Genomic DNA, 19187 nt, shown 5'->3' on the forward strand with positions numbered 1-19187 from the left:
GACTTCAGTAATAACCAATTGGTTAACCAATTGGTTTCAAACAAAATCAAATTGGAAGAACATTTTCATGATTTCGATGTTCAACGTCACAAATCTAAGCGCAATTCTATACAGAACAGTCATGATAAGCATTGCAAGAACGGCCGTGACTAAAGTCACCTAACGTCATCACTTCCGTATTTTTTCTTTAAAAAAAAAACACCACTTCCGCGGTTTATAATTTTGTGTTTCCGGTTCCGTTACTTTTGCGGTGATGCATGATACTGGCGTCACATTCGTCGGAAACGAAAAATGTCGGCTTAATGGAGTCCTCCTTGTCGTTGATATCTACAGAACTTCCGTTGTTGGAGGAACTCGAGTAGAAGGACTTGTAGGGCACCTTGCTGACCACACTCTGAAATCACACATGAAATATGCTGAAGGTAACCATCTTTTTTTTTTATGTACAAACAAAAATTTTGCTTACAGATTTGAGAATACCTTTGAAATCACACCAAAAAAAAAAAACCGCTGAAGTTTACTCTTATTATTTTTTTTTTGTTAGTACGAACAAGAATTTTGCTTCCAGATTTGAGAATACCTTTGAAATCACACATAAAAACGCTAAAGTTTACTCTTATTATTTTTTTTGTTAGTACGAACAAGAATTATTTTGCTTCCAGATTGGAGAATACCTTTGAAATCACACATGATATACACTGAAGTTGTCTCTCAATAACTCTTTTTACGGTAATACAAACAAGAATTTTGCTGGAAGATCGGAGAGTACGTTAAGTATACTATGTAATCTAATAGTCCCGAGGTAGGGTAAAAGTAAGTAGAGAAGGCCGGTATTGACGATTTAAAATCAGCAAATAATACAGTTTGAAAATTTCTCGAAACTTTTACGGTAATGCAAGTGTCTAATGCATTTAATCTAATGGCCCGGGACTAGGAGAGAAAGGAAAGGGGGGTATGGGATTCGATGTTACAGTAAGTTTAAATGATAAATAAATGCACTACAATTTACAATGTTCTTAGGTAAACATTTGAATTAACAATTCTTAAGTCTGTAAAATAATACTGGAAAAGGAGGAATTAATGATTCAATTCTTAGATCTTCACGATAAATAAATTCTAAGTATAAAAAGGAGCTTTGCACGTCCCTTGCAACATTATGTACGAAAAACCAGGAATTTGATAGCCAGTATCCTCCACCCTCATTCCCGCGATGGTTAGAGGTGTGTGTGTGGGGGGGGGGTGTAAATAAATTCTAAATATAAAAAGGAACTTTGCTCGTCTTTTGCAACATTATGTACGAAGAACCAGGAATTTGATAGCCATTTCTCCTCCACCCTCATGCCCGCGATGGTTAGAGGTGTGTGTGTGTGTGTGTGGGGGGGGGGGGTTGTGTGAATGAGTACACTCTTGATAAATACCTTCTCCGATTCCTTCTTGCCGGCCCCGGGAAGAAGATCGTCCAGCCAGCGAAGCTCTCTCTGCTGGAAGAAGCACTCGATGATCTTCCTAACCACTCCTGTGGCGAGCACCTGCAAACCAATGGGGTCAGAAGTTAGATTAGTTGTGAATGATTCATAAGAAAAGTTTTTGTCATATTGGTCAAACTTGTGCATAGGTAAATGCAATGTGTATAATTAAGGTCAATTAATATAAGGTAGTATAACGGATGCATACTTTGCTTATTAAAATGCTAAAATTAGGTTTACAAGATTTCAAATCAATATTTTATTTTTATGAATGTTTAAATTATTTTTAATATTTTCATTATATATTATAGCAACTTATATGTAACTGTACCATTTACTTTGTATTTAATCTGTTTTATACATTTTTTAATATTCATACAAATATAAATTAATCAAAATATAAATGGACAATAAAAAGTCTTAAATATTTTTCTAATAGTCATATATCTGTGAATAATCAATATGCTATCGTGAAGACCAGAGTGCGAGTTTTGAAAACAGTAAACCAACTTTTTTTCGAATATGGGACATTTTCGCAAGGTTCGCTGGGGCCAAATCGTTGGGAATATTTCTCAACGGGAACTTGCCCATGTCATACTGTCATATATATAGGTGTAATACCTTTAGGGATATGGACAAGGCTTGATCGCGAAATTTAGTCGCCGCGAACCAGTTTATGTCTTTAAATCACGAGAAATAGTTCCTGACAACCGCGAATTAAACTCGTTGCGATTCAATTCGTCTCCTGATAGTCGCGAAATAAAGTCGCTGCGTATAAATTATCTACTTTACTGTTCTAGACTGTAAATAAGTGCTAGGATCTTACCATCATGGGGAAGCCGATGGAGATGACCTTGATCGTCTTAACGATCCACAAAATGGCCAGACAGAGGACCTGGATGATGGTGAAGATGTGGATCCTCCAGAGAGGCACGTGACGCACGTATGGAAGATCGGGCTGGTACTTGACGGGCTGGACGAAGAGGAAGAGGCGGTCCACCAGCTGTAAAAGGGAAGATAATCAAAATATAGGACGATGTTAATTCATAACTGTAAAAGGGAAGATTGTCAAAATAAATGTATAACAATGTTAATTTATATCTTTAAGAATTTAAAAAAGAAGATTTATGACAACATTTAATAGGTGTATTACTGAACTATAAGTTGAAAACTAAATTATTGTTGGTCATTTTTGACATACATGTAAAATGTAATTTTTTAACCGATATTGAAAAGAAATAAATTCTACAAACCTGCATTCCACGTAGAGCAGAAAATCCCATGTAGAAAAATACTCCATACAGAACTGGCATAGGGATATACTGCCAAAGAAGAAAAAACCCCGATTTATTATATGTTTTTTACAGTTTTGAAATTATGATAGCTGCCTTGAGTAAAATGGTTACCTTGAGAACGGATGTAATTAAAACAGCGCAACCACTGAGAATTCCAATGCCAAGAGCGGTAACTCTTTGTTCTCTGAAAAAAAAACAATGTAGTTTTTTCGGTTATTCAGCCATCAGAAAAAAAATATCTGATTTAAAAACTGAAATGACAACATGAATTTCACGATTCTTGTTCACTATTTAAAATATACTACTAAAGAAATAATTTTTCACTTTTTTCTGAAAAGAACACTTATTTTATTTCAATATGTGTACAAGTATTGCACTTGCTCGCATTCAGAATTTCTTCCGGGGGTGGGGGGACGGACGGGGAAATTTTTTCTTGCCATATGTGGCTCTTATGCTCTGTTTACTTGATAACTTTACTATGAATTTGAGAAATTTAATTGTATGGGGGGTAAAACCCGTTTAGTGTTTGTGTACCTGACTCCAAGGAAAGATGGCTTTTCACCAGGAGCAGTGCATTCGGACTCCTTCTTCAAACTGTTGATATGCGCAAGCGCAGACACGGTAGCGGCGACGTACCACGGGAGACCAAGGAAAGAATGGATACCCACGCAGATGGCGACGACGAACATGTCCAGATGGTAGCCGACGCCTTTCTGTAGGAAACGAAAAAAAAAAGAGAAACAAGATGTAATTATAATCGGGGCGATTATAAAGTCTCCAAAACAAACAAGGCCATCGCTGGGAGTAGGGATGACCCACATGGGTCAAACTTTACAGATAAAAAGATTTAGAACTTGATTATTTTTATTTTTGACGTTTCATGATGTTCCCCAGGGGTCCTTTACTATACATCAGGTGAACCAACATGATCCAAGGAACAAGAATATTTTGTTTAGGGGTGGGGATCTTAACAATTTTCAAGATATTTGGGCACTTCCTGTTTGAGGGGGGTCAGGACCATCCCCGGGGCTAATGACCTACAATGTACATACCATTTGATGCCCCTTGACACAAGAAACAAGAATATATATGGTTTAGGGGTGCGGATCTTAACCATTTTCAAGTTATTTGTGCACCTCCTGTTTGAGGGGGTCAGGACCCCCCGCCCCCGGGGCCCATGACCTACATACCATTTGATGCCCCTTAACACATGGAACAAGAATATATATGGTTTAAGGGTCGGGATTCTGACCATTTCTGATATATATGGTCATTTCCAATTCCTCGGGGTGGGGATGATCCCAGGGTTTTGAACTTTGCATTGAAAATAAGTAATAAAAGTACACCGCGCCAACCAACTCTAAAGGCAAACGCTTTGTAAATATAATATTTTCTATTGTTCGAATAAATAGATCTAATATCAAACGAGGAATATTAAAAAAAATCTGTACACTCTTCTGGATCCACGTTCATATTGTACCTTTAGTTTGTTCTCCTTCCTGTTGACAATAACAGCTGTGATCTGCTGGTCAAGGAAAATCAAGATGGTGGACAGGAGGGCAGGGATTCCGGCCGCCAAGTAGAGCCACCAGGGGTTCTTTTCGCTGAATGGATTCACGGTCCATTGAGCACGGCGTGTCGGCTGATGAAAATTTAAAATCAAAATTATATTACCCTCTAATATAAGTAATCTCTACTCAGAAGTATTTAACTTACGACTAGTATATTTCAAATATACAAAAATTTACGAAAGTCGCACGCTTCTCATACGTACGCGTTTTAGGTGTAGTAGTGCGTTCAAAAGTATGCATATGACCTTGAGAATGACATTGACCCATTTAATAAGTTTGACCTGAATACAATGTAAGTGTAAAAGGGGTGCATGCATATTGATTTTTGGGAGTTGATTTTTAATCAACTCTCCTATGCAGTCACTCGGACAAACCGAAAGTGAAACAGTGTTTGGACCTCAGCACAAATCATTGCTCCTGACAAGACTTAGTCCTTGAAAATAATTGATGAATTCGATGTAATGTATGCTAAAGCATTGTTTTTCAAGGAAACTTATTTACAAATACCTTAAAAATAGTCTGATTTTAAATGGTACGAACAATATAAATATTTTTTGTAGTCGTATGTATTCCTACGCCAGAGTTCAATATAGTCTCGTTCAACTCGACGCTCGGCTGTCTCCGTAAACCCTTGTCGGAGATTTACGGTGTCAGCCGAGCGTTTGGTTGAACGAGACTAGAGTTCAATATTGCTTGGATCCATACAATTTTCGAGAAATATCTCTACCACTGATACATAGTTTGATTGAATTAATTTTATCTTTACTTTTATTAACTATTTTTCGCTTGTGAGAAAATTTCGCGAGGTTCGCGAGAACCTGGTTTTTGCTGACAGTAATTGACCCACCTTAAATTGTTCAGGTACGATAAGTTTGGGGGTGTCAATTCCAACGGCAATGTCCACGCCCACCATGATGAGGATAGCCAATAGGACGCCGAAGTCGCTGATTCTCTGACGGATCTGTGTAGTAAACGAACAAGATTTTTTTAAACACCAATTTCAAAACAGTTGTCATAAAAAGAACAGAGAGAAACTTTCCAAAATGGCCGTCGAAGTCACTTTTGAACGAATCTGAGTAGCAAACGAAATAAGTTTGATATTAAGATCCATATCTTATACACAAACCATCAACTAAAAACGGTATATGAATAATTTATCAAAATGGGGATATCTACATGTAGGTAAACAAAGACAAGTGCATGCACGGTTGATATTTTGGTGCGTATATAGCTAGACTATTTCTGCTTAAGATCAAGTTAGAACATAGTTGTTCGGGTTCGTTTTGCATTGTTTATAAAATCTAAAAAAAAAAAAATCTTTTTTTTTTACCATTGTTGGAAACAGGGTGGTCCGCTTGAAGTCAATAAAGGCGAGGGCCAGGGCGAAGGTACCGATGAACAGAAGAATGGAAAAGAAGAAGACATCTGCCACGTAGTGGACCCCGCATCCAGCACCTTCCATGTAGCTGCCGTACATTGCGCATGTGTCGTTAGAAAGGGAAGCCCAGTCGATGGTCATGTTGGCCAGATCTGCGCATGTGTAGTTGACGATGCTAGGTGTGGTTGAAGGTAGAACGGTTGAAATTCCAGTTGACGCAGTTAAAGCGGCTGATGTCGTAATTTCCGTGATGTTGCAGTCACGTGGCACGCATGCGCAGCTGGGTAATGGAGCGTTGGGATTGAAATTGACAGGACTGTCCTGGCCGATTTCGATCACTTTCTTAAACGCTTCTACGATGAAGATCACCGCGATCAGCGTCGCAAAGCTCTCTTCCGTAAACCGCGTTATGTATTTTACAAGGGCACTGAGGTTAAAGATGACTATTATCAAGATGAAGCCCACCGTCCACATTCCCACCCAGAATCGCATCGGCATGAAGTCCCAGTCATTGTCCCTGGAAATATAAAAAAGGTCAAAATGATGAAACTAGATTAATTAAGGATGCTAGTGGTTTACAAATTAAGAGCTTTGGTGGTCAACAACTTTACCATCAAATTTTCCTTAATTTTTTTTTTGATACAATGTCTTGAATTAAAAACTTTTATTTAATAAAGAAGTCTATAAAGTTTACATTTTGAATTGGGCATTTTCCCATTTTCTTATAAATAGGGCTCTCCTTTTAAAGGAGATCAATACAGTCCCTAAATATGCCCATGACTATCGAGCCTCCTTAAAGCAGTTGATGTACAGATACCGAACTGTAAATACACGTGTTCGTATTGGCAATGAGCTAGGTATAAATGGTGACCTTACTTGCACAGGTTGTAGATGATGGCCTCCAACACCAGCATGGGTCCAGTACTTCCGAGGATGTTCAGAGGTTGTCCGCTAAACAGGGCGAACAGGATTCCGGTCACAGCGGCGGCAAAAATACACTCCATCACCCCCTAGTGTAGAAGATTTAAACTTGATTGATTGATTGAATGATTGGATTGATTGAAATATCGATTGAAATATTGAGACATAGATAGATTAATATTGACGTGTGGAGAAGTAGAAGTGAAAAAACACACTATCAAATGAATTGTTTTGACATAACTTGTTGATAATGGTAAATTTAAACTGACCCGTGGTAATAGGTCTGTTTTCAAGTTATCATATCATTATATAATTTTCCTAAGTAGAAATCTTAGGATTTCCCCCGCCATAAAAAATGGCGTTGCCTGTTTACCATATATTGGTCAGTGGCCTGTCCCAGAAGACCTCCAAACGTGACGTTGGGGGTCAGGGTTCCCAGGAACACGTAGACGAAGGAGCCAAGACACTGCACGTGCAGGGAGTCCTTGAAGTCGGACAGGTAGAAGGGGACCTTCCTCCGGATGTCGTCTATCAGCCCCTTGAACGGTCTGTCAAAATATAATTATAATGGGATCTTTCAATTCAGAAGTAGTGAAGCGTGGAGAGCGCAGTCTGCGCATGCGCAGTAACACTTTAACTTGCAACTACAATTGCAACGGGCCAACCAAATAATAATTTTCTGTTAAATTTATGTGACTTTTTCCAGGTGTGTTATTTTAAGATGGTATGGGACACTTCCATGTTGTGACGTATTGTTTATCGAAATAAACAAAAAAATGAAGTGTAATTTAATGAGTAGTTTCTTTTCCAATGTTGTTACCTAACAGCGTAGCTCAGTGGGTTTGAGGGTAAACTAATAATCTGTAGTTCATGAGTTCAAATCCCACTCGGGGTTTTACAATTTTTAACTCTCCAAATATTTTTAAAAGCTAATTTTGGTTAAAAACTGTAAAATTTGAAAATTCTAAACCGATGAAAGTATTTCAATTATAATGTACTTTAATCTACATTAATATCGACAGATGTCCCATACCACCTTAAGTACAGCCATATTTTAGTACCCTTTTAAAAATCGCTATTCAGAGCTCAATGCTTATCATTATTGTGACATGCACTGCATGCTTCCACTTACATTTTTGACATTACAAGCGTGGGGTCACAGTGCGATTCTTCTTCCGCATCATCCGGTTTCTTCAACGGAAGTCCTGGAAGTCCCGAACTTCCGGCCACCACTGACTGACGTCTATGTTCCTGTGTACAAGAATTTGGTCATTAATACATTTCCAAGTCGAAAAATATAAATACATGCACTGCATTTTTGATAAATTGTCTTAGAGTCCTTTAACAGATAAATTACTGCGCGCTGTTATAGGTAAAGTCAACGAATAAAACTATTTCAATCGCAACTTATCGGGTTTTTCCGAGTTTTTCCAAGCTCTGCCGGAAAGGCCCGGTCAGTTGCGATTAAAAGATAGTCCTGCGTACGTAAAAAAACAAACCTGGGACTGGACTTTTCCAGGGGGTTCCAGACGGATTTTAGGATCCCATTCCCCAGGCGGAAGTACGATCACCTGTTCCATGAACTCGTCAAATCCCGCCAAAAGATCGTCTCTATCCCGGGCCTTATACGCAACTTCCCGGAAAATCTATTAATAAAGATAGGATCTTTATTTTGCATCCTTATACATGTATGTATATATCGCGTGGATAAAATAAAGGTCTTATGCATACAAATATCAGGATATATCTGCTAACTAGCATCTACCCTTAACATGTTTCTTCTATAGATTCGTTTTAGAATTATTTTGACATTAAGGAATGCATTTTTATGAGAAAAAAATTCAAAACAAGCGTTCAACTGATCTGGATCTTACATCATCCACCATCATGGTTCCCATGCATCGTCCAAACTCGATCAACTCCTCCTCTTCGCCGCGTCTGCCAAGACAGAAGAAGACGAAGCGAGTCGGGATGTTGACTTCACTGAGGTCGTTCTGCAAGACCCGGGGCTCCTTCAGCCGCATGAAGCCGACCACGCGTGACGGAAGATCTTCCACCTCACCTACCATGATGTTGGCCACGTGAGAGTCCTTGGGAATTTTCCTGAGGAAGTTGGTGTTTGGCTGTTGAATGAATAAATAGAATGAAAACAATATTACGGGTTGAACGTAATCGTAACTTTTCGGATCTTTCCGGTAAAGCTCGGATTGAATTATAAAAAAACAAAAACAAAATTAATTGATAAAAACAATCCAAAAGAGAACCCTGCTCAAGAAAAGGAATATAAAAAACCGACCTTTTTTTTTTTTACCTTCATTTGTTAAATATAAAGTTTTCTTCAGTTTGGCGTAAGGAGTTAAAATTCCGGGGTTTGGATTTAAATTAAATTATGAAAGGGGTGGGGGTGAACGTACCTTCCAGCCGGTGGCAATAGAACTCTGTGAGGGGCTCTCTACCATGCCCATCTCCTGTAGGTCATTGTTACTGTTACTACTGCCCAGTCCGTCACTGTTGATGCTCGCCATGCTAGCCGACGATGGGAGGTTGGCCCTACTTCCGGTGTCTGCGTAACAAAAATTTAAAATTATTATTAAACCTGATAACTGATAATTGTAGGAAGAAGACAAAAGCAAAAAAAGGGGGGAGGACACTCCATAAATATTTGCTATTAACTTAAAGAATCTTCCCGTCATCGCTTTTGCCCAGTTACAAGGAGCCAGTTTATATTTTCTCTCCTGTTTTAATTATGATATCTCTAGACAATCGCAACTTCTCAGTGTTTTTCCTGAGCTCTCTCGGAAATGCCCGAGAAGGTGCGATTGATCCGAAGAATTACTTGATTCGTCCATGATGTCCGCTAGGGGGCGCAAAGTCGTTGATCCGCGCCTTTGGTTCTTGGCTCTCTTGACGTGGTGATGCTTGTGACCTTTGAGGGCAACGTCCCGGATGTGAGGCCGGAAGCGCGGATCTAGCTGATTACTGTCCACCCATTCGTCGGTGAACTTGTCTAATCAAATAGGAATTACATTCGTGAAATTTCATAAACCTAGAAAATGGGGGGGGGGGATATATACATACAAGATGGTAGAAAAAATGTTTTCTTGTTTTCTCGTAACCTTCAATGCCTATCATCTACATAAATTTGTCAGTAACAAAAACTCAAAAGACAAAACAAGATTCGTCTTGTGTATATAGAATTACGCTTTATTTGTCTCTGTTGCATGCCCATTAGTATTAATAAACTTTTTAAGTTTCAAATTATTTTTTTTACAATCCTCATAATCATATACATGTAATTCTTCTTTACGTTTTTTTTAATTTTTACTTTGCTTAAAGCAATTATGAGCTGTATTTTTTTAAATTCTATTTTGCTGCAAAAACCTGCTAGTATGATAAGTATGCCTGTAACTTAAACTTTTATGATAAATAAGATTTGTAAAAATCATTAATTTTTGTCAGGAAAAAGATTTAATTTATTAGGAATATATAGCCGATCAATTTTTGTACAGGACGACAAATATTCAATTTTGCTCCGATTTAGATTTCAACATGAAAATTGCAGCTCATATTGCTTTAAACATCGCATTTTAAACATTTTGATTTTACGAAATAAACACAAACATATGTTCCCATTTAAACGTACTAACAAACAGTGAATGTAGAACCCCATGTTTTATTGCTTTTAATTTAACTGCCAGATATTTCTTTGATGTGATTAAAAAACAGAGAGAAAGCGAACGGGTCTTAAAATATAACTTGCGATTCAAAAGAAAACTAGAAGTGGAAACTTCCAGACCAAATTCGGTTGACTTTGAAGCATATCTAAAGTACTTAACATACTCCCCCTTGTATTTGCTAACTCATCTAAACTTTCAACTTAGATTAGCACAAAAGAAGAACCGCCGAAACTAGTTCGAAAAGATTTTACGTTCGAAATACAAGAACGAGTTTTTTTTCTTCGTTTAAAATTTTGCAAATCAGTTTCTCTTATTTTTTTAAAATTTTAATTTATGAACTTTGAATCGTGCGTTAATGAGTAGATATTTCATTGTAAAATTAATTTAAATCTTTTAATAAAATTAAAGTTGGTAATTACTACAGTATAAGGGTTTGTAATACTTAATTTACAGAGTGGTTGGATGAATTGGGAACATGTAATCAAAAAAAGCATTTTTATTATACAAACAAGGGCTGGGTAGTAATCTTAAAACTTAAAATGATTTTTTTTTTACATTTCTAAACAATTATTTACATGTAATTTTACTATTTTTTAAATAAATTGCTTTTAAATTTTAAATTATTTGCTTTGAATTATAATATCAATATTTTCAGAAAGAGTTTTTCTCTTTAGGGAGGTAAGAAAAGCCTTTGAGACTGGATGCCTAACAAATAAACCGTAAGATCTACTTATAAATTCTGAATTTGATTTTGTCATTAACTATACTAGTTAGTAAAGGGAAATCCAAATATTTTCGGTTTAAATTTTTAATTTTTTTTTCTTTATCTTTTTACATAGCTCTTTGTTTCAAGGAGGTATATAAATGGCCAAGGCCATCAAGCCACCTTAATAGTAGTAAATATACCGACCTATGACCTGGGACAGGGTGTGACAATCGTAGTCGATGATGATCGGGGCCTCCTTCAGGGTTTTCCTGAGATTGAACATCGTCTGCATGGACAGGGAGGCCACGTGAGGTTTGGACCACCTCTTTCCTCCCTCCTCCACAACCTCCTCATATTTCACCCACCTACGAACAGCGGAAGATGATCAGAATATAGCTTCAGGTCAATCACAATCCCTCGGGCCTTTCCGGCAGGCTCGGAAGTGTTTTTCCTAGCCTACTGGAAAGGCACGAGAAGTTACAAGTCTGTAGCTCTACGCACGGGAAAATTCGGGTTGACATGCCGTAGAGCTACGGTAAATAAATATTACTTGCAAATTACCGAAGGGTGTGCACAAAAACTTGCACTAGTTTTGGACTGATTAACTTATTTTTCTTTAATTATTCAAGACCGAAAAATTCTTATTATAATATTATCAACCTACGATGCACACAAGGTTCACAGAATATTTTTATTTATCGTCTGTTTGCACTATCGACCTCGAAAAAAACTCGGCCAGTCTTGCATACACTTAACACATAGATTTTCGACGATGGTTTAGCATAAGGAATAAACATTCACGGTATTCACATTCACAAATATCTGCGCATATTTACATATTGTACATATTTGCAAGCGAACGTGCATAGAATTTTTAAAAAGTTGCATTGATTGTAACCGTGTCACTATAAAGTAGGGTACTCTCACTTTACAGAATAGTGCTGAATAAGGCGCATTTCACTGATTAAATTCAAATTACTCAAATAGTTCAAATTAGAACTGGTAATTTTTTAAACTAACGATAGCTATTACAGACCTTGGTTTTTAATCGCCAAAAATTTTAATTTAAAAAATTAGACACGTGTTTTAAACCCTTTTTTTCAAAGGTTAATTGACGCAAAAATAATTTAACGTCCGCAAAAATAAACTCTTCAAGGCAACCGTATTTCTGGAATTTTTTTGTGAATGCGTGATAATTTCAAAATTAATATTTCTGTGATCGTACCTGGCTGCTTCACGCCATTCGATGTTGCCATTATATTCCTTCAGGACGTCCAGCTCACTGAAAACTCCATGGGCTTTGTGACCCTCAGACTTCACGTTGTTGATAAGGTTCTGAACCCATTCCGACGGATTATACTTTTCCGAATCGTCCTTCGGGCCACCTGTATAATTAACAATCATTGATGAAATACATCTTTAATTGTTATATATTTTGATAAATAGAAAGTTTGAGACTGTAATAGCAATCTTTTATATTGTCTCTTACTTTTTCTTATCCTGCAGAGTTCCATAGCGGTAAATATTGCACAGGCAAAGATATAGAAGTGCTCGTGTACACATAAAATTGCGACGCATAAGGGTACATGCACGTGATAAATTAAGGTCTTTCTTTTTTTCGTTTTTTTATATGTTTAAATAGATTTAACTTATCAATCGCAAATTGTACAGCCTTTGAAAAAATATTGAAAAGTTTTTGGGGGGATATAAATTTAAAAGTCGTGAAAAGGTATTTTTAGGAAAAGTTAAGATTTAAAAAAAATGGATTTCTGCATATTATTACTCTCCCGGCCGCAATAAAAAACAAAACAATACTGAAGCATTATCAATTTAAGTTATCTTATTTTAGTTCAAAAATGAAAAGAACAGTTTTAAAAGCATTAATAATTACCCAAGGAAAAAGAGTTCCCTTGTTTCTTCTGAATCTGGCTCTTGCACGTAGACATTGGAATTCAATGGAGTTTTTAATTTTTTTTTTTACAAAGATTTTAATCTTGTTTTCTCTTTTTTGCGTTATATATATACACAGTGCAAGAATGCCATAACAAAATGGCGGTATGATTTATTGACGTCGTATAAGAGAAAAACAAGCTCCATGAGCAAACAGACCCCTCTTTTGATATTATTCATTCTCAGACAAATATCCTACATTTTGCAGCTTCAAACGAATTTTTGTAGATTGAGGCCAATTTCAGTATGTAATTGTACAGTGGTGAAGAATCTATTGATATTTACCATTAGACACTACACGTGGTCTGTCTCTTCTGTTGGGCATGCGCACTCCAACAAACTGGCCATTGGCTGAAAAATTTAATAATAATGATAAAGAATGCATTTTTGATTTTTAATAGATGTAAGATTTTTATATGAGACACGTGTTCCAGTATGTTAGAACACTACAAATCGAAAAAAAGGCCTCGGTACGAAAGAGCAATCTCTCATCTATTAGATTTTCGTAACCAACTAGGCCATTACACAACTTTACAAGCCATTAGTTTTTACAAGTAAACGTAGTTAAACTGACAAACCAGTTTAACTTTATTTATATAATTTATATCTATAATTTATATAATTATATTTCTTTGGCTAAAATCACAAAATGAATAACTACATGAAGCATATTCATTTAATTTTTTGATTGAAAGAAAATACATGGTACATGTATATCATTTATCATAGTTCTACCAAAAGACTTCGAAAAGCTATATCAATGACATGTAAGCTAGATTTTCAATAATATTAGAGCGATTTACAAAATATTTACCTGAATTATTTCTGTCGCTTTCGTCCATTGCTGCTCAAAAAAGCAAGAGAATAGATAATATCAATAATTGATAATATTAATATAATTTACACTTGGTAATAATTAACTTATGCCATAAACATTCATTATGATACAACAAACCTACCGAGCTTCGATTTTGATAGTTTTCTCGTGCACATAGTAATTTTACTATCGATTTCGATTGTTCCTTTGTATGAATTAATTTGCGCAAAATGTGATCGTGAAAGGAAAGGTATGTGAAAACATGTGTTTATTTTTTTTTTCAAAAGCAAAAAACCCAACAATACTAATTTACGTAAAAAGAACCCTCAAGACCACGAGAAAAGATGCATATATTTAAATTTCAAATTTACAGAAAAAGTCTTTTCACCGACGTTTCATAACGTTGTGAGGCGCCCCCTGGCGAATTTTGTTTCTCGGCCATATTCTGATCGTATCTAATGGGAATCTGGTCTATTACTCGGATATTAAGGCGTACCTTTTATCTCTCTGACGATCAGAGCTTTGGGCCCGTATTAATTTCTCCTGATCTAACATTGTTCTCTCCTCGTAAACAATAATATATACACGAAACATATGACCCCGAACCATGAGTTTGTAACAAAAGAAAAACTCCATGAACTTTTGTTGATTTTATATTAATGTACTTCAATATATTTATAGGTCATACTTAATATGTATACACGTTCCAGAATGTATAGGTAAATATCTAGATCTACTATTATAGAAAATTGTTTAAATTATGGTTTAATTCTATAATTAAATAAAGATATATTTTTTTTCATTCTGGTAAAATGCTGGCGTGTGAACATGAGGGGAAGAGGAGGGGGGGGGGGGTGGTACTTTTTTATCTTACATATACAATGTACTGTACAAATTGCATGTACGAAAATACGTCTCTTTTGATAAGCTGCCATTGACATTTTCCTATCAATGTGACAAGGGGGTTACAGCTATATGTAGGCATGAGGGTGGAAATAATGTTATGAATTGTGGGTGGGTGAAGTTGCGCGGGTGCTACATGTATGTGTATGTCTGATGTATGTCTCCTTCATGTACCTGTAAACATGTAGTTAACGTTGTGTTTCTCTCATCAGACAGACAACAAAATATTTATTGACAGGCTTTTGGCTTTTAAAACTAACATTAATCTGGAAGATTTGTTTGGGGGAGGGTCTTATGGATTCCTCGCCCTCATTCTTTAAGTTTAGATAATTAACAATGAGATGTCCTAAAAACCAGACAGTATTGACTTTAAATTTGTCTGACTCGGAAGACGACTGTCGTAAAATATTTAGGTATTTATGGTAGGTGTTACATATATGTACACCTACATTTATAAGGCGGTGACACCTTTGAAGTAGGACCCATTATCCCACCTGACGCGATGATTCCTGTACACAATACACGTAATTAAAGAAACGACGACCCGGTAAATTCAATATTTAAATAGAACCAGACTTGCGATATCTTTTTGAGACATCTTGTGATGCAATTAATGTTGTTTTATAGAGTCGTTTAAATTGAAAGGCGTGCGTAAGGTGGAACGCAACTAGGTGTTAATCTCCAATTATCCGTGACAGATATACATATGTAAGAAGCGGAAACCGGTTCTAACTGGTCATGCTCTACACACCCGAAAAGCTTTGTTAATTACGCCCTAATAAACGCATCGCCGACAAACCCCCCCCCCCTTTTCCTTCTACCAGATAACGGACTAGACTTTTCACGGTTCGGTGATTTTTTCTTCTTCATAAATTACGGAAATGGATACCTTTTATCAGTTTATACTCCAATGAATCTGGGAGTTGATTATTGAAAATGGACCTTGGCGTTGCTTTTAGAGCAAGAGATCTGCCCAATGGGCACTATCTATCGTCAGGGTCAAATAGTTCATTTATATTGGAAGAAAATTGTGAATTTTAGTTCAAATCTATCAGGCTCTAAATCTAAGTTTTCAAATCATGCCCCCCCCCCAAAACATTATATAGAGTTATTTTGATCAAGAAGTTTTTTTTCCTCTCTCAAAATATTTGATGATTTTCAGTAGCAGTGGGTAGATTTAAGATAGAGACAATGGTAATAAATCGTTCGATTATTTCTAACTGATCTAGAAGGTAAGTTTTATTAATTTCGACAATTTCACCCAAATTACGAGTGTTTCCGAAAATTCATAAAACCATATTATGATTGACACTGAAGAAAATATTTTAGCTATCGATTTTTTTTATATTTGTACAAGGCAAAAAAATATTGTGGTCTAAAGAAAAAAAAGACAAAAAAAAACCATAAACAAAAAAAAAACAAAAAAAAAAAAAAAAAAAGAAAAAAAAAAAGAAGAAACAAAAAACAACTGACTTAACTAATGTTGATTGTTCCCCAAATAGGAGGTACAGAACTTAGTCTTCCAATAATTTAATGCATAACCTACATGTACATGTAAGTATACTATCAACCGGTCCATACAATGGTGCAATCGTAGACGAAATCGAATTAGTCAGACCTCTGTTTAAGAATTTAGAGAAATACGACACTTGTTACATCTAGTAAGATATTCTGACTCCCTGGGTTAAAGTTTTCACAAGTGCTCGCCAAAATAACGCAGCGGGGAATTGATCAACAGTTGGTCTAAGGGATTGCTACCTGTCGCGATGTTGCGTCATTTTTACACAGGTGAGAATTTAAATACACGAAGAAACAAATGATTTTATTTTTGAATACATGTCTGAATAAACAGTTTTGTTTTGTCTGGGCTGTATACATTGTGTTACAAATCTCAGAAACCTGATTGTATTAGAATAAATCGACATTTTTTTCTTTACCTTTATATTTTAATCAATGCCATAATTCAAAATATTTCAATGTCACATTTCTTAAAGAATTACATTTGTTACTACATTGGGTCTACTGGTAAAACACACATTTCGTAAAACCGTTAGAAAAGAATAAAAAGAAATACTGGTTGTTATTACCACTCCCCCCCCCCCCCCAGTCAACTTCCTCCACCTTAATCCCAATGACAAAATTAGAAAATTACTACAAAGAAAGATACAGAAGAACTAAAGCATGATATCTGCTCAGATTTTACCCCTTAGCATTAGGGGTCAGTTAGACAAGCGAAGTTCAATAAATTTGTTCCGCGCTATTAAATTGGGTGGTTTTAGGTCCATTTGATACTCGTTTGATTAAATTCCCCCAATAAATCAGCAACAGTTATTCACATCCACTCAGAGTATATACTATAATACGGATGTCGATGCAACTAACATGGTTGTGTCAGAAATATTTTTAGAGAAATTTGAAAATAGAATTCAAATTAATTATTTTCTTGAATTGAGCAATTTTGTAAGTTACATGTATTTATTGATCTCTTTTATATATAATGACTGAAACGATTCATACGGGACAAATCTCCCTAATGTTGAATTGAACAGATTGCCCAGAAATGTTACGCAGAGAATCATTTTTCTCATTGCGTATCATCCAAAAATCTTTGTGCAAAGAATTTTAAATAGGGCAGTTAATGAGTTAAAAAATAAAACCGCGCGAAATATTTGAGAACATCGATAATTCAGTTGCAAAAGAAAAACAATAATTTTTTTTTTTAAAGTAGCACAAAATCATATATAATAGCTTCATAAGATTTTCATTTTCCTAAAAAAAAAAACAAACTTATAACTAATTGACAGTTGACTTTTGACAACTTCTTCGACAAAAAAAAAATTATAAAAAGGAAAATTGAAATGAGATTTTAAAAAAAAATCAAAGAAAGACCCTGTTATGATTAAATAATGACGAAATAAAAAAAAAAAATCCACTCACTTTTTCCGTTGACTCTCACAGAATAACTCATTCCACATACGGCCGCTTGCCTTAACTTTGCAGACTTCTTTGGATTCTGAGAAAAACTCTCACCCCCTCCCCTCCGGAACCGAAGAGGACAGTCACGAGTCACGGTGCAGTTTATATATGGCGGGAAATTGTCACACTCCAGCGATTGTCCCACTTTCGGACGTAGTCGGTTACGGTCGGCTGCGTTCGGGTGTTCTCGGGTTTATCGCGTGGATCTCTTCAGCGTTTTCTTTAATGGAATTGACAATGGTGGCTCCTGGTACCATTTATTGTTGATCGGGATCAGAGGTCTAATCTGGATGGACCAACTTTTGTACTCAATGGTCTAATATTTGTGGAAAAGATTTTTCACAAACCTTGCTATGATCGAAGGGTCTTTGTCTTCAAATTTCAGTTAGCTGCGTGTTCGCCTTGTAAAAAAAAAAAAAAAACTGTATTAAACAAACTTCTGTAAAAAAACGATATATTTGATCATTTTGAAAATTGATTGGCTGCATTTGCAGGAAATAGAAAGAATACTCACGGAAAAAGAAAAAAAGAAAAGTAATATTATGTAATATCTTTCGTCATTAAAAGCAATTTGTAACACCCCCCCCCCCACCTATTCATTGTGATTAAACTTAAACTGTAAAAAAAAAAGTCTAATAGTGATAAAACGAAATGAGTGGCTGCATAAGTCAATTAGGAATTTTTTGAACTTGCTAAACTTGTTGAATTTCTTATTGACTAAAAGTTAAAAATCATGATGATGAACCATATTTCGGTTGTCCTGTAAATTTAGGAAAAAATATATGTACTGACTCGGTGCATGATTCAAACATTTTGAAAGTCATTTAAAATAAATTAAAATATAAAGAAAGAATTTTGTTGATAAAATTTCAGTTGATATAATCATGATGCAAATTACTATATTATATGACAGACACGTAATAAAAGACCGAATTCAAATTTCGATTGCCGTAATCGAGTTTTTGGCCTTTGCCTAAAGAAGATGTCACATCGGTATTGACAAGTAAAAGTAAAAAGCATTGAGGCATTGAATCAAAAATATAAAACCTTTTAAAAAACATTACCAATTGACACATTGTGCGAACCAAAATTTCATAAATGCATATACGAACTTTGTTTATAGAAGAAAAGGAAATAAAATGTGTACATGTATTTGTAAAAGTAAAGGTAATTTGAAAAATAGAGGGAAACGAAGATGGGAACATTTTTTAGCCGCTGTTACGCGTTTGATTTGTATTAGCGGTGAACCAAGTTACTTTGAAACAGTTTACATGTATGGCTGCAACATCAGTAAAGTCTACATTGCTTCATTTATTAAGCAAATGAAAAGACAATTGTCTTGTGTTACTGAATGAACCATACATGCATACACATGTATAGATATCTGATCTGATAACCTAAAAAAAATGCATCAAAAGCAAAATTTCTATCATAGTTTAACATCAAAAGTATTAAAGCCACACAATGCTGGCCTTTTTCTTAAAATTTTTGTCACGTAATCAGTCGAACTCACATCTTCGGCGGGGG

At 35.7% G+C, this 19187-nt stretch overlaps 1 protein-coding gene across 1 annotated transcript; it reads right to left on the reverse strand.

Annotated features, from left to right (window-relative positions):
* Window positions 1-190: 190 nt before the first annotated feature.
* LOC105336754 (electrogenic sodium bicarbonate cotransporter 1) lies at window positions 191-17844 on the reverse strand. Its single transcript, XM_011441189.4, has 21 exons — window positions 17622-17844; window positions 13779-13808; window positions 13250-13315; window positions 12240-12399; window positions 11219-11379; window positions 9468-9638; window positions 9046-9194; window positions 8506-8754; window positions 8131-8277; window positions 7764-7882; window positions 7005-7179; window positions 6587-6720; window positions 5663-6227; window positions 5180-5293; window positions 4242-4403; window positions 3296-3474; window positions 2873-2945; window positions 2720-2788; window positions 2293-2469; window positions 1419-1529; window positions 191-394 (listed from the first exon to the last, which is right to left on the reverse strand). The coding sequence occupies exons 1-21, from the start codon at window positions 17650-17652 to the stop codon at window positions 215-217; spliced, it is 3222 nt and encodes a 1073-aa protein (XP_011439491.2). The 5' UTR covers window positions 17653-17844; the 3' UTR covers window positions 191-214.
* Between the last annotated feature and the right edge of the window lie 1343 nt (window positions 17845-19187).

Source organism: Magallana gigas, chromosome 10 (genome assembly GCF_963853765.1).
Source record: "Magallana gigas chromosome 10, xbMagGiga1.1, whole genome shotgun sequence".
Classification (NCBI taxonomy): Eukaryota; Metazoa; Mollusca; class Bivalvia; order Ostreida; family Ostreidae; genus Magallana; species Magallana gigas.

Excerpts from the sequence above, each read along its gene's own strand:
- LOC105336754 (XM_011441189.4), bottom strand. The coding sequence starts at position 17,652 with ATGAGTTATTCTGTGAGAGTCAACGGAAAAA. Across the intron at positions 11,380-12,239 it reads GAATGGCGTGAAGCAGCCAG|GTGGGTGAAATATGAGGAGG; the intron begins GTACGATCACAG and ends CGCTGTTCGTAG. Across the intron at positions 4,404-5,179 it reads TCGTACCTGAACAATTTAAG|CCGACACGCCGTGCTCAATG; the intron begins GTGGGTCAATTA and ends AATTTTCATCAG.